The 16392-nt window shown below is 41.6% G+C and overlaps 1 protein-coding gene across 2 annotated transcripts in view; it reads right to left on the bottom strand.

Annotated features, from left to right (window-relative positions):
- Positions 1-9992: 9992 nt before the first annotated feature.
- The window catches only part of LYPD6B (LY6/PLAUR domain containing 6B), a 183138-nt gene continuing 176738 nt past the window's right edge, over positions 9993-16392 (bottom strand). For both annotated transcript variants that reach the window (XM_023217521.2, XM_026447474.1), the window contains exons 4-5: positions 12544-12674; positions 9993-10710 (exon numbers count right to left, since the gene is read on the bottom strand). In XM_023217521.2, the coding sequence (XP_023073289.2) occupies positions 10546-10710; positions 12544-12674 (296 nt within the window). In that variant the 3' untranslated portion in view covers positions 9993-10545. The remainder of the gene's footprint in view (positions 10711-12543; positions 12675-16392) is intronic.

Here is a 16392-nt window from a genome sequence, read left to right as displayed (position 1 = left end):
TGACTAGGTGTTGATGTGAAAACTAAGAGCAACGAATAAAAGGGGTCGGTCCCACGGAAAAGCAAGCATTCTGGGCTGTTACCTCTCTGACCTCCTTCTTTGTGTCTCTGGATTTTACCCTTGTATAAACATAACCCCCACAGGCCAAAACAGTGGAACAAAGAGCATTCCTCACCAGTACTTATCTTCAAAGTTTCAAGTCAGTGAAAATCTGATAGCTAGCAAGTCATGGTCTTATTACTTGAAATTCAAATGCAGATAGAATAAATTTAAAGATAGGAAAGGTTTGAGTATGGAAGTGAGAAGAGAGACCAAGAGAGAAAAGTGTCCCCACATTGCCACATTTAGCTTTAAAAAGTCCCTCAAAGGTGTGTCCCCACATATTATTTAGGGTGCTGGCCAATCACAGTACCTAACCCACCCACATCCACTGTTAAAGGAAATTGCCCACCTAGCTGCTATGGGCAACACCAGGCACCCATACCCCCTTGCCTGTAAGCCATGCTATTATCCCCACTATTGGACCACAGTTTCCTGGAGCAGAGGCAGCCAGCTTCTAGGCTGGACAGGGTCCTCTGTGGGAGCCTAGAGTGGAAATGACTTCCAAAACAAGAAAGTGCTGAGCAAATCAAATTATGCAGTAGGAGCAAATGCAGAAAGGGTGTAAGATAAAAAAGTGACAAAGGCCAAAAGAGCCAGAGTTATGAGGGATTTGAACATCTGAATAAGCAGAAGCTACATCGTAGAGAGAGGGTCAGGGAGCCAGTTCCTGGGAGGAGGGCTAAAATGAGAAGACACCAAAAGGAAGTATAATTGGAAAGTCACATTAAAGGTATTGCAGTAGAGAGAAGATCCAAGCTCTTCTGCTTTATAAGGGTCTTGAATCCCAGTGGGCCTTTAGTTCCAGTCTCAGAGAGAACTGTCTGAACCACATTCTGTTCTGCCCAGGAGGCCTGGTTTCTACATTGCCTTGTAGCTGAGAGACTCGCTTTCTTTTTTCCCCACATAGAAAAACTAAGCCTCAGATAAGCTGGGCTAATGCTTTTCTGGTGGGCATATTAAAGTCTCCTTATGTAACAAGCATCAAGGACAGCATAGGAGCACTCCAGATGAATTTACTTTTAACTGTCAAGTGCAATAGAACTGTTACCATCAACATCTTGAGAAGCAGGCAAAAGAAGGATAATTAAACCCAGCCTTTCAAATAAGCAGCGTTGCAAAGGTTACAAAACACTGCAGAGTTGCCAAATTTGGTGAAATCAATTTCCATTTTGTTGCACTATGTGTCATGCAGAGATTGCTGAAATCAACAAAATGAAAAGCATTAATAATTGGTATTAATAGCTTGTACAAATTAATGTGCTTATTTGCCTAAAAAAATTAGCCAAACAATGCATTAAATGGAAGCCTTGCACATTATATGGTATGAAGCATAGAGACTTCCTATTGTTTTTGAAAATGAGGCATTTGAAGATGAGGAAATCTAAGCAGTTGATGAAAACTAAATGGAAATCTCATTGTCAAGAAAATGAAGTCAATTTAATGGAGTGTGGAAGGGGCATCTTAGTGACATCAAAACCACAGAAAATATAAAAGGTAGTGAATAAAATATAACCGATCTAAAATGAAATGGAAATAATTTAAGTTTGTAGTTGTTTTGCAGCACTTGCCAACTACCAAATACTTCAAATAGTCATTACTGGATCCTCCTGCAATGCCTAGGAGGGAGATGGAGAATAAATAATAAGTTCAAATGGGAAACCAAATGCTGATGAGTTAAGTACCTTGTGAAAAATATTTCATGGATTCAATTCAAACAGGTATTTATTGTTGGGCAAAGCCATGGTTTATCTGTTGGCTTAGTACAGGAATCAGTGCTGGGCATGGTGGGAGGTGGTAGGAACAGGGAGTTGAAGACCCTCTGTGCCCAGTGTTTTGTTTATAATCATATCTCATGATATGCCCAAGCCATGTTCACTTCTTCCAGGACTGAGTTACAGGATTTCATGACTGTTAGACTCTGGGCTTCTTTCTCTGTTCATCTGCCTGTTCATCTTTATTAAGGATTCCACAGAGTTTGGTTTCTAACTGCTAAGTACAAAGGATGAATATATCAAACATTGGCTAAAATTACAGAGTCTTAGAAATGTATCATAAAAAGGCAGTTACATGGGGGCAAAACTGGGAGCGGGAAGAACCTGCCTCTCAAATGGGATAATATATGAGATTGCAAAACCATTTCCTAGTCACATCTTATAAATTACTCACCTTCACACCTATTGACCTACACAACACCATCCACCCTTCCTCCATTCAAGAAAACCACAAGCAGTAAGCTATTCTCATTCAACTACTTGATCCTGAACACCTACTCTGAACCAAGCATCCAGTACGTTAGGGCATAAGTCATTCAAACTCTAGCTACTTACAAACTCTCAGAACAGAGCTGCAAGAGCCAAAACTCGTTCCCTAAGGGTAAACTATTGCGCCAGGCTTGACCCCTAGATTTAAGGCACTGCTGAACACTGGCAGAGATCTCAAGACAGCAAGCATTGCCAAGCCCCTCGTCTGTGTGGTTTTCTTTCTCATCTGTGCAAATCTCCGATTACACTTTGCCTCAAGGCACTGCGGGCTTCTCTGAGTAAAAGAATTAAATGCTTATTAGGATTCTGCACGTGCACTCTGGGAACTGCATCCCACATACCATGGTGCTGTCCTTGCATCGTTAGCACAAACACTTACCCACGTCTAACAAGGGACATCAAACCACTTTAGGTAATTGCATTTCCAGAGCAGCTGATAATGAAACAGGGAAGATTTAGCGTTATCCCTTGCCTCACTCAAAAAGTAGATAAAAATCCAGCATTTTTGCTTTTTTTCCTTCAATAATCCATCAAAGTTTTGCTTTAAACTATTTGACTGTTTTCTCTCTAATCATGAGCTCTAAGTTTTTAACCATGTTCATTTGTTTGCAATATCTGCTTTCTTATCTTATTTAATCATGGATTATCTTTCCACTTAATTAAACTCACTTTTCATTTTGAAACTTTACATTAAAAAGAAAAATATAAAAGTCATGTAGAATTATTCCACTATTCTATCAGTCAAATAATAGTTCCCTGCCCTTACATAGTTAAAAACAAGACATTGTTACAATTATAATCAAAATCTTTCTCTTGTCTTTCTTCAATTACTGAATTCTTAAAGCCAGGTAAGTAGAAAAATGCTCAGATCCTAAATACTGCTGAAAAAAAATCCTCCAAAATCAATGTTGGACATTCAATTTAGGATTAATTATAAGAAAAAATACCACCAAAACAAATGTGGGCATATTCGTCTGTTTTCACACTGCTAAAAACAAACATCCAAGACCGAGTAATTTATAAAGGAAAGAGGTTTAGTTGGCTCACAATTCAGCATGGCTGGGGAGGCCTCAGAAAACTTACAATCATGGCGGAAAGGGAAGCAGGCACCTTCTTCTCAAGGCAGCAGGAGAGCAAAGAGCAGGGGAAACTGCCGCTTTTAAAGCCATCAGATCTCGTGAGAAGTCACTTGCTATCACGAGAACAGCATGGGGGAAACCACCCTCACAATCCAGTACCTCCCTCCCTCCACACCTGGGGATTACAGGTCCCTCCCACCACAAGTGGGGATTACAATTCGAGATGAGATTTGGGTGGGGACACAGAGCCAAACCAAATCCTATCAGTGGGTTTACCTATGTTAGTTAAAATACTGCATTATTCCTTATTTTACATTTCCACTTAATTATGTATTCATTTCCTTTGTCGGATAAGATATAAAAGGACTTTTCTTGAAGATCTGTCCAGAAGGGAGGCATTCTCTCAGTCCATGAATGAATTTTGGTTTAAATATATTAGTTACAATGAGGATAACTCCTAATATTCAGGACTCATCTCTGACTCAAGATTGATTTCACAGTAAATCTAGTAATATACAGACATAACAAATGACTGACAACTTCAGAGAATTCTTCAGAAGACATATGCAAAGAGAGGAAACTGTTTGGATGAGGGAGAAGGGACAAAATGGAGGAAGGTGAACAAGATGGCACAGTACCGATTGCTTCCGGGTTCTTCATCACCAACTTTCCTGCGCCCCCGGGAAAGTGCAGGACAACCGAGCATGCGCCAGGTGACGTCAATCTGAAGAGATTGAAACTTACCCGGCCGTGCCTACGGAGATGTCCCATCACGCCCTTATCCTGCCCACTGCCCTTCCCCTTTCAGTACCAATGCATAAAAGTCTGCCGCCAGCAGAAGCCCGCGTGGCTTCCTCCGCCCCCGCATTCCTGGACCGGAGAACCTCACCGGAGAGCGCCCCTGCGACTTCCCTGGCCCCATACCTGAGGACCGGAGAACCTCGCCCGAGAGAGTGTGTGCATAATTGCAATAAAAGGCTGCCGCTTTCTATGTACTTTGGCATCGTGTTTAATTATTTAGCTATCCTAAATTAAGACAGTTATTACATTAAATTAAGACAGAAACAAGAACATACAATCTTCAGGAACCATTGACTTCTTCATTGATTTACAGTTGAGCCCTAAGGAGTGGTAGGCATGAGTTGGATTAATATCCGTTCTAGACACTGAACAGTGAACAAACATAAGGACAAAACCAAAGAAAATGTATTTGAAGCTTCCCCTTTTTAAGGCAGTTTTTACATTTTCTGCTTCTGCTCACCTGAGGATGATGGCAACAGGTCTGTACAGGTAGGAGCCTATGATCTTGCAGAAGTGAGTGTTTCTGAATGTTTAAGGTTTATTCATTCAGCATGCATTTATTAAGTATCTAGGATATACCATGTGTTTTAGGAGTCAATGTCTTGCCCACCCCCATGTTTTGCAGGTTTCCTCTCATACCTGTCTACATTTGCAAGGTTGTGTACACAAAAGTGTATTCTTGGAAACCAGATGCTCCGTGAAACAATGTTTCTCTCATGGAATAGTTTGGGAAGCGCTGCGGGCTCTTTCCCCGCACTTGCAGTTTTACAACGTACATTAATCACAATGGAGCGCAATGGGAATTACAGTAGGCATGGGAGCTTCTTTATCTGTGTCTGCTTCTCGCTAGCTGTGTGCTTCGGGCAAGTCCATGCAGCTCTTAAAGACAAAGGCTCCCTCTCTTATCTCTGACATGATAGCATTGCCTCAGCCACCTTAACAATGGCCTCGCCACACAGCCTCACATTGTGGGAATCTGTAGCAGACACTTTTGGTTGCTTATCTAGATGCATTTCTTCCTGCCTCCTTTCTCATTCCTGCTTTGTTCACATATCTAGCCTCTACCGTGCACCACACATGCCTCGTGCACCACACATGCCTCGGGGACACTGAGCTTCCTTTAGCTGAAGTAAGCCAAGGGTGACCACAGCTTTTTGGCTTGTGATTTGCTGGAAAGCTGGGCAAAGGCCTTTGCTTGGAGAGCTTCCAGAGGCATCCCGCTGCCTGTTTCCCTGGACACTGGGTAGGCAGTATGTCACAGCTATAGCCATCTAGTTACCAAAGGATATGAGGGAAGGGAGAATCAAAAGAACAGCACAGAATGGGGCTGGAACCACTGGACTAAGTCCACCTTGAAGCCCTCTCTCTCTCTGAACCTCCAGTAATGTAAGCCAGGAAATTCATTTATGCCAATTTGGGACTCTCTGTTATTTGTAGTTGAAGCTATCTGATGGCTACATCATTCTATAAAAGATGCCTTCCCCGACTGAGGATACTCAAAAATTTAATCAGAGTTTATCTTCAAGACCTGCTTGCCCCATGTTGCCTGTCCTCCCAATATTTGGGAAATATTTGCATTGGAACTGATTTTGAGTCTGTGCTTAGGTCCCGTAGATGGGCTCACCTTGCACATTGCTTTCCATGGCTTCTTACTGCCGCACTCAGCTATGATGCTCAGGGATTCAAGTCAGTGCTCAGAACCCTTGACATCCTGCTTGCCTGGAAGGGGCCCCAGAATCCCTTCCTGGAGCTCCCACTTGTCCTAGGCAACTCAGGGCCATTCACAATGTGTCAGCTCTGCCAGTCCGCAATGTCCTCCACCTGCTCCCAGACCCTTAGCTGGAACCACTTTTCATGAACTAAAAAATTCCTTGTGTAGTGGCTTAGGAGACTGTGAGCTCTCAACACAGAGCTCTACAGCCTTATGTTGAGGGCCTGGGTTATTTTTTTTTCTAAAAAATGATGCCCTAAGACTCCCAGGGTGAGAATCACCAATATCAGAATCCGATGCTTGTTAAAAATGAAGATTCTCAGACCTGCTAAATAGCATTTCCGGCATTGAGCTGCAGAAGCCCTATTTTTCACAGCCCCAACCAGAATGATCTCAACTCTGGATCACCCTAAAGACAGCTCAGCTTCCAGTCTCAGCATCTGATGAAAGAGAAGCCAAGGCAAGGAGTGAGGGGGGCTGGGCAGGAGACAGAATTGTGAAGATGAAAGGGGGGTGGGAAGAGTCATAGAAAGATGCTGCACTGTTTCAGATACACAGTAGAGGAACTGTGCCTAAAGGCAGACTCAAATCACAACAACTGTTTTTCAGTTTCTTGGACTTGCACCTTTGCGCATATTAGCCTTTGTCTTCTGGCATGATTTGCACCCAGACACAACCAGCATCACCATGTCACCCTCGACAAATCCTATAGTTGACAACACATAATGAGGCAAAAATAAAATACAATAAAATGTCCAGGATCCAAAGGTCATAGCAAACTTTGTAACTGGTGAGCTATATGTCACAAAAGTTTTGCCTAAGGATCATTTCACGAATGTAAAACATAGTTTCCCGATTTCATGCCACACCTCACTTCCCATGTCCATGCGTGTCCTCATTGTTCATTTCATGCTTTGCGTGGCTTCATAAGTTCCTTTCCAGCGAGAAAGAGAAACCAACCCACCTTTGCCTTCTTCCTTTTTCTTATGAAATATATTCTACCCAGTGATTGACGTGACATAATGCAGATTGTATAGAAAGTAATGCCGATAATTTCTGACTGCTTTCATTCAATTGAATTTAGGGAGAGCATTTACACATGGGTGGGGAAAAGGTGTTAGGTAACTTTTTTTTTCAAGGAATGATTGATGGATGGAATTCAAAGTTTATTCTAGAACGTACATCTATTGAAAGTGGACCTTTGACAGGCCATTCCCTCAGATCTTCCTCATATTCATAGCTAATCCCCTTGTCTCTTTTATACTAACAAATCTACATGTTCCCCATCTTTCCTCACTTCACTGCTACGATTCTCATTGGACATTTTGACACCAAAGTATTTCTCCTTTTCTTACTCACTAGGGGCAAATTAAATTAATGTGAGGCCTGGGATGCGTGGCCATTCCAGGTCCCTATGTAATAGACTTTAAATATCTATGCAGTGAACTCTAATGATTGAATTTATTTTTTGCATTCTAGTTTTTAAATTACATTGAAGATACCACAGAGTCAACTTAAAGTGCATAGGGCTTTCAGATTAGAACTCAAAGGTCAGGTGTTGGAGTCTGGGCCTTCTGATCACCAACATCACTTCCATCTTTTATTCTTTCCTTTGGTGGCTCCCAAAGTGGCTGTGTTTCAGAATCATTTGAGGAATTTTTTTTAACTACACATTTTTTGACTCAACACAGCGAATCTGACTTTGTGAAGGTGGGGCCCAGATTTATTTTTTTACAATATCCCCCAAGCAATCAGGCGGATACCAGGACACATTTACTGAAGACTTTTAGGGAGCACTTCTATCTGGTACAGGGGTTCTTAAACTTGCACATGCATCAGAAGCACCTGGAGGCCTTTTTAAATCACAGGTTGAACCTGCAGAGTTTCTGATTTAATAGGTCTGAGATGGAGTCTGAGATCTGCATTTCTAACAAGTTTCCAGGTGATGCTGTTGGGCCACACTTTTAGAGCCATGCCTGTAACCGAGGTTGCTTGTGTCTGTGTTTATTACTCATCAGCATACCTGTTATGTGCCCAAGGACCAGGCTTCAGAAAAAGGAATGATCCTCTTACATCAGAGGTAACACCTGGATGAGCATTATAATCACCTGAGAGCTTTTTTCCGTTTGTTTAAATTTAACTTTTAGCTATTGGGGGTAGGCTTCAGCTTCATCTCAGAGTTACTGAATCAACAGCTCCAGAATGCCCTGGGGACTTGTTTTGTTTTGGAGTTACTCAGAAGATTTTATTACAAGGATTCAAAACCATTTCCTTAGATGAGCCAGTCTTGTGAGTTCATGAATAACTTACACAAAAAATTATTTTTTATCTGAAATTCAAATTTGATGCGGCATCCCGTATTTTTATTTGTAATTCCCTGTTCACTCAGTTGCCTTTACCAGAAGCTTGTTTTCCTCTGCACTCCTTCCTTTGCTCAACATACCCCGATTTTAAATGCTTGAGGGAGTGGAAGTGAGACGTGAAATCCATATGAACTTGATGTTCAGGGTAAAGAAGAGAAATTAAGATATTTCCTCAGGAAAGAAAAACACACACACACACAAAAACTTCATTAATCTATACAGCAGAAACAAAATCAGGAAAGAAAAAAAAAGGTGCTGTCTAATGGTTTTTTTTTACCAGACAATTTGTCAGTTACACAGTCTAAAGAAACCCTGGGGAATAAAAAGATGCCAAAGATGCTATTAAAATTTCCAAGCGAAGCCCTACATAATTAATTTCAAACAAGTATAAGCTACGAAAACCCAAATACTTCAAGGTGCTGAGTGAAAGATGGGATAAATCTACATTAGGCTTCAAAACTGATGCTACCAGGTGAGTCTAAGTTTGGGCCAGAGACAGGGAGATAATGATTCTGCTCCCTCCCTGTTTGATAGGACGCTAAGGAGCCTTAAGACGAAACACTCCCGGTGCATCAACGATGAGAAGAAACACAAAGATAGCTCAGCCCCTGACATTAGTACGTAACTACTAAGATGGAATCAAATACATGAAACAATCAAAACAGAAGACAAATTCACTGACTCAGAAGACAGAGAAAACAAGGGAAGTGATTTGGCCAACCATTGCTCAGGCTGAGTAACCACCATTAGCACCATGGTCCCTGCAAAGAAAGCTTCTTTCTCCTTAAGCAGTCTTGACATCCCATAGATCAGGGGTCAGCAAATTTTTCCTGAAAAGGGCAAGATAGTAAAGTTTTTAGACTTTGCAGACTATATAGTCTCTGCTGCATCTCTGCAACCCTGCCATTATAGCACAAAAGGAGACACACACAATACATAAACAAGTGGCCATGGCTGTGTTTTAATAAAAACTTATTGACAAAAATGGGTGGTAGAATGTATTTGGCCTGTGGGCCATAATTTGCCAACTCATGTCATAGGTGAGCCCATGTGGCAAGGATAGCATCATTAATAGAGTCTATAGGGCACCCAGCATTCTAATGATGGATATTTAATTAGGGGAAAAAACCCATTCCATTAACTCATCACTATAAATACAAGGGCAGAGTGTTTAAAGGTCATCCCAAAGTGTGACTGAAGGCAGGAAATCAGAATTCTAGAAACAGGAAGAAGATGCACATTTGAAATTCAGAGATTGCATTATAAGTGGAAAGAGAAGAGAATGGGACCAAATATTTTAGCATGTATTTACAGAAGTTCTCTTGGTAGACATGGCATGCATAAAGAATATGACTAAAGGAGGAAAAGGGTCCCCCCTTGCCATTTTCTCTGACTAGAACTTTTGAAGCTACTACTGCTGAGGGTGTATCATATGACAAAGTGTCATCTTCCTTTATCAGGGAGGTTTCCCAGATATTCTCAGGCCACTAAGTTTGTATTAGCATCCTAAAATGCATCTCTCCCCCAAAAGAAAAAAACTAAGTAGCTTTAGCATAGAATTTTATAGTTTAACACATACCACCAATGGTGCACGGACACAAATGTCAGTGATCTATTTTATGGCCCTGGTAACACCAGAGGTCTCCACATCAGTCAAGAAACACACAAGCATGCATTTACATGGTATAATTTAAAAGCTTTATTTCCCCCCACAATTAGCAAATAGATTTCATATTAGTTGAACTGGAAGTTTTCTTCGTGGCAGTTGCCTTTCTCATTCACTAGTCTGTTGGTGGGGAAAACTGCTTTCTCGTGAGGGGAAGGGTTAGATTTCATAGAGACATTCTGAGCTAATCACATAAACAAGAGGGTTTGACCTGCCAGCCTCTGAGGCAGTCAGGTAGGTCACGAAATTCTTTCAGCTAAAGGCCTAGTCAGGTGGGACTAGTTGCCAGGATCCTCTCTGCAGAACTGACCAAACGTAGCTCTCTTTGACCAGGAAGCCTGGAAGTCAGACCATCTACTCAGGCCCTGCCAAATTCCCATCCTCAGTCCTGTGGCCTCATGTGGGAACATTTTATCAAAGCAAACCACTGGTTTTCGCCTTGGGGTCCAATGTGCACTCTTCACCAAGTGCAAGATTGATCTTCACTCCAAAGTTCATCGTTCACACAGTTTTTGGCTTGTGCTTTAGAGGCTGGTCTCTGCCTCTCCTAGGAATGCTGGCATCACAGCAATGGAAGCACAAAGACCCAGGCGAGCACTGGTAGGTAGGGTGTGGGGGCACTGCTGCCAGATGTTCTCTGAGCGTGCATTACGGCAAACACTGCATTAGTGTGATTGGTGGGTAATTCTACATTGCAGATCATTCCTTCACAGCAAGACCTACACTCCTGTTACAAAAAGGAGAGGAAAGGACAGTGAATAACAGGAAGAAGAGGGAAGGGGCAAAAGAAAGAAAAAGAAAGAAAGATAAAAGAAAGGCTTCTTCAGCTCTATCTGAAGACAGACAATTGGAGTTGGTTATCCAATTTTGCGTCATCTAGGCTCTTGGGTACCCTTCCCCCAGGAATGCCAGTGGAATGGAAGGGAAAAACCAAGCTGAAAGTCTTTTATCCTAACTGTGATTTATCTGCATCAAACCCAACCCAAGCATTAGCAAGGCAAAGAGGAAGAGAAACTGAATAAGAGTGCTTGATTGAATCCACAAATCTTCTAAAGGTTTGTAAGGGAAAACACTCAGACAAAAATGAAAGCTAGGAACCTTTGGGATTAGTCATTGATTTTCTTTCCTAGTGTTACTTGTTAGGGGATAATAATGACTCTGTATTGTCTATGCTAACACCTGATTCTTATCATTACAGCAACAATGGTTTGCTAATTATGGTTGCTGAGTGGTGTAAGAAAAAAAAAAAGGCTTGTCCCTAACAGGTGTTTTCAGGGGATGTTTTCAGATAATACCAAACCTTGCCAGGTACAATGCCTCAACCTGATAAACCCAGCCATTCATAGACGCTTCCAGGATGACTAGGTATGATAAAGGCATCAACTTTAGGCATCCATATCAGTGGCTCTCAACCCTGGCTGCACATCAGAATCACCTTGGGGAACTTTTTAAAAAGATCCTAGCCGGGCACGGTGGCTCAAGCCTGTAATCCCAGCACTTTGGGAGGCTGAGGCGGGTGGATCATGAGGTCAGGAGATCAAGACCATCCTGGCTAACATGGTGAAACCCCGTCTCTACTAAAAATACAAAAAACTAGCCGGGGTGGTGGCGGGCGCCTGTAGTCCCAGCTACTCGGAGGCTGAGGCGGGAGAATGGCGTTAACCCGGGAGGCGGAGCTTGCAGTAAGCCGAGATCGCGCCACTGCACTCAGGCCTGGGCGATACAGCAAAACTCCGTCTCAAAAAAAAAAAAGATCCTGACACCCAGGACCCTACTCTGGGGTCCCATTTCAACTGGTCTGAAAAGCCTGCCGGCCCACATCCCTCAGCAACAAGCAGAGCTTGTGAAAGCTACCCAGGTGATTCTTGTGTAGCTAGAGCTAAAAGCCACTGATTTAAGAATCATTTTCTGTACTTACAGGGTAAATCAAATTCTGAAACCTCATGAAATGAACATACTTTCAAGTAATTCTTTCTTAAGCATTTCAGAATTCCAGGTGTATAAAGGAGTGAAATGCTCATTTAGAATGATAGCATGAGAACGTTACAGTGATCAATTGATCTAAAAGGCACCTACAGTTCATCATATTAAACTGAGGCTAATCCTTCAGACTCCCTTCCTCATCTAAGCAGAAGCAGCGGATAAAACAAGGTTTCCTTCATAAAAACTGTCACCATAGTCCTCTTGTCACCTTCCAGTGTCCCTTTGCAGTGTTCTTGGTGACTCCTGGCCATCAACAGAGCAGAGCAGGCTTTGCCATTTTCTTGTGGATAGTTTGCTCTCAGGTCACCAGAGTTGGCCTCACATCATTCACCCACAGTCTGAGGTCTCGGGTGTAGCTCTGGAGTCTGGGAAATGCCGCTTGTTTATAGTAACATTATTTCTTTTTGAAGGACAGAAAGTCCAACTGTTCTTTGGTCTGCATTTTATCTTTGTATGGAGTCTTTCCTCAAAATGTAAACATGGTCAACATATTACTATCCTTCCTGCCTCTCCTTTGATCTACGACTTACGTTACTAGCATGAAGTTTAGACAATAACACACACACACAATCCTTACCGTATGTTCAGAATCTCGGCTGTGGTGGCAACCGACAAAATGACATTCACTTCTGGAGGCGCACTTTTTAGTGATGGATGTGCTTCTTCCGTGGCTGGTAAAGTGATGAACTGTCAAACAGTACTGTGTGTCTAGGCAAGAGGAAACAAAAAACAAAACCGAGAAACAAGGTAATTTCATTATCTACATTACAAAAGAGATCGCTCAACAATTAATGCAGAAAGGACTCAAATTCAGGCCAGTCCTGGGGTTTCTAGGCAAGACATTTCATAGCAGTGAACTCTGAAGTTTCTAGGGGATATTTTTCAAGACACCAGCTTCTGAAGCACATGCGTGTTTTGAAAACGAATGTAAACGGGCACTCATCCTGTGGTTTTGGTTAGAGCTGAGGAAAAACTGAAAGCATTTATTTTATCAAACCATGGGTCTGCTCATTTGATATGAAAATATTTATGTCTCTGGACCTCTCCCTCTCCCTCTGAAGCACGTTCTCGAAATCTAAAATAAAATGAAAATTGTGAAGGTAAAATGCAATGGAGCAGAACACTTGTTTCATTATTCATCATTTTTCTCTTATATACTAATAGGCCATGTGGTGAGCCGGGGTGAAAAGCAGGTGCTTTGAATTACACATCACGATCACCTTTTTCACTCATCTGTTAATTGCAAACCCTGCAATTAATTTTGTACCAACCTACTAATTTCTATTCTGGTTTTAATCCTACCAATATGTTAGACTTTTCTCATCAATGTATTTCCATTTTTCTCCTCCTCTTTAATTAACTCTTACTTTCCCTGTTTCCCACCCACCACCTCCTGCTTAGTATAGCTACAGTACCTCATTTCTAACCAGAATTATCCTTAAGGTTTTATGCCACTCACATTTTATTACTTAGGGTTCTTTCGAGAAGTTTCATTCAATATCCTAGGACATTATTCTTTGGTTCTCTGTCTCTTTTATACCAGAGGCCAATGAAATGCTTCTTAGTTTATTGATCAGAGACTACAACAGCAATGCCATAGAATAGGAAAAAAATTGGACTAAAGTTGAGAAGATTGGGCTTATGGAACTGCCTCTGTCATAGGTGAGGAAGTCATGTTAGATCTTCTGAGCTCATTTTTTTTTTTTTTTTTTTTGGTTTTAGGAAAATGATGATAGATAATAAGTGTCTTGGTGCTTTGATAGGGTGGTGGTAAGTTTACATAATACGAACAGTAGCAAGCCCATACTGAGTGTGCACCATCAGCCAGGTACTCCTCTAACTTGTGTTCAAGCATTTAATCCTTGCCATAAGCCTTAAGGTAAGTCACATTAACAGCCTAATTTTACAGTAAATTGAGGACAATTTCTTGCTTATGGTCACATAGAAAGAAAATAGTGAAGAGTAGGATTCTAACCCAGGAGGTTTTCTAGGGCTTGCACTCTTAACCAGAACATTATTCTACTCCTCAGTATACTTAATATTAAACCACGTGGCAATCGATATGGTTTGAATCTGTGTCCCCACCCAAACTTCATATCAAACTGTGAGCCCCAGTGTTGGAGAGGGGAGGTGATTAAATCATGGGGGCGGATCCTTCATGAATGTTTTAGTGCCATCCCCTTAGTGCTGTTCTTGTGATAGTGAGTGAGTTCTCATGAGATCTGCTTGTTTAAAACTGTGTAGCAGCTCCCCGCTCTCTTTCTTGCTCTTGTAACCACCATGTGAGATGCCTCATTCCCCCTTTGCTTTCTGCCATGATTGTAAGTTTCCTGAGCCCTCCCCAGAAGCCAAGAAGATGCCAGAATCAGGCTTCCTGTACAGCCTATGGAACTGTAAGCCAATTAAAGCTCTTTTCTTTATAAATGACCCAGTCTTAGGTGTTTCTTTATAGCAATGCAAGAACAGACTAATACAGTGATATAATGTAGAGTGTCCTACAAGAGTAGCTGACTTCCAGATTCAAAAGGAAAGGGAGCCGCTAAAAGTTCTGGAGAAGACATTTCAATTTCTATTCCAAACAAAGAAGAATCGAAAACTGGTAGCTGCATGTGTTCATACAGAATGGCACATATGCTAAGGCAGCCCTAAAAAGTCAGCATAAAAGCCAGGGTAAATAAAACAAGAAATGTCATTCTTGTCATATCCTGTTACACAGAGAACTTCTTTTAACAACCCCGACAGACCACAGAAGTGAAGCTGTAAAGTGAAAAGGAAACCTGAGATGACAAAAGAACAATAGCCGTAGGCCTATCTGCCCCCAGAAATGGTTGACTATCACTCCCTGAAATGACAAAGTGAAAAGTAAGAAGTTACACCCTCAATTAGAATTCCAGGTGGTTAGTGTCTTTGGGACCTGCCTGGCCTATAGTCAAGAATGGTCCTGTCATGCCATGCTGGAATGCAGGGCCATTCCGTATTGAGCCCATTAAGAGTCAGCCTGTCAGATGGATGCAGCAGAGCTGACTCTCTTCCACCCTTCCCATCTCTCATGTTTTTTTGGTGATGGAAAGCTGCAGCTTCTCCTTTGGTTCAGCCATGTTTCAACAGAGAAGAAATCCTAAAACCCAGAAATAGCCACACATCATCTTTGCTTGCATGCTAAAATGGCTTTGGTTAACTAATGACAAATTGGAGCATTATGCACAGACCTAGTAGGAACAGTGTTTTGGTACAGTTCAAAACAATAGCATGATCCATGAAGATAAGGCCTAATAGGCTGGACATCAGTGCCGCAGTTTACTACTGTTCTAACCCTTGCTGCCCAGTTTTCAAGGCAACTTAAAGCAAATTGTTAAAGGATGATACTCTCTGAAACAAAGCAGTAAAGAGAACCATCAACAAACCTTGAAAACTTTGCAATAAAGATAAATTTCTGTTGAAAATGTAGAAATAAATCTCCAAATATATACAATCATGCATGCACATACACTCATAAGTGCACACACAACTTAAGGATGGTCTCTTGACAGAAATGTAAAAGAACCTCAAGAAAAACATATTTTGGTAATTAATTATTCTTGAAAATAAATAACAAAAAACACTGTCCATATGGATGTCACAGCCATTTGTGCTAATTTATGGCATAAGATTCTCAGGCATAGTAGAGGTCTCCAGTGTGTAGTATTTATTGGCTCCACGCATTGGTTTTAACTGGAAGAGATAAGGCTACGCCACTGCTATAAATAATGTGGTATTGGAATTTCCAAAAGATTCCTGGTAACAGTAGACCAAAACCAGTTATCTCTAATTCTGTAAGAGTTTGCTTTTCTTCGCCTTTTATATCTGAAAAACCTAAAACACAGTACATCCTAAAATCTGAACAACCCAATCTCCTCATAAGTAGGGTTTTAACATTTCAATTCATCCATCAGCACATTCTGTCTGCTTTACTTTCAAGTTCATATGCATTCAATCATTCACCTCCCCACCTCCTCTGCTCCTACCAACCTAGTCCAAATTCTCATCTTCTGTCTGAGGACAAGAGTCCTCATTTGGTATTCCCTTCTACTCCTGTCCCCAACCCCTCCATTCTCCACACAGCAGCCAGAGCAGTATTTTGGAACACAACTGCTGTGTACTCCCTAGCTTAAAACTCCCTACCGCCTTCTCATCACCTTTACAATAAAATCCAAACTATCAGAAAAAAGAAGCTCTTGCATGACCTGGCTCTTGCTTCCCTCTCAGATCCTTCCTCCATCTCCCACTAAGCCTCTGCAGCCAATCTCCTTCCTGTTCATTGAAGAGGCCAACTATCAACCTTGAAAACTCTGCATTTGCGATTCCCTCTTCCCAGTATGTTCTTCCTACAGATCTCCACATGGCAGCTTGCTGTGGTCACTCAGGTCTTAGTTCTAAGGTACAGTTC

Source organism: Piliocolobus tephrosceles, chromosome 11 (genome assembly GCF_002776525.5).
Source record: "Piliocolobus tephrosceles isolate RC106 chromosome 11, ASM277652v3, whole genome shotgun sequence".
In the NCBI taxonomy this organism is placed as follows: domain Eukaryota; kingdom Metazoa; phylum Chordata; class Mammalia; order Primates; family Cercopithecidae; genus Piliocolobus; species Piliocolobus tephrosceles.
Note: the sequence above shows the minus strand (reverse complement) of the source record. Positions and strands in the feature narration are given on the sequence as shown.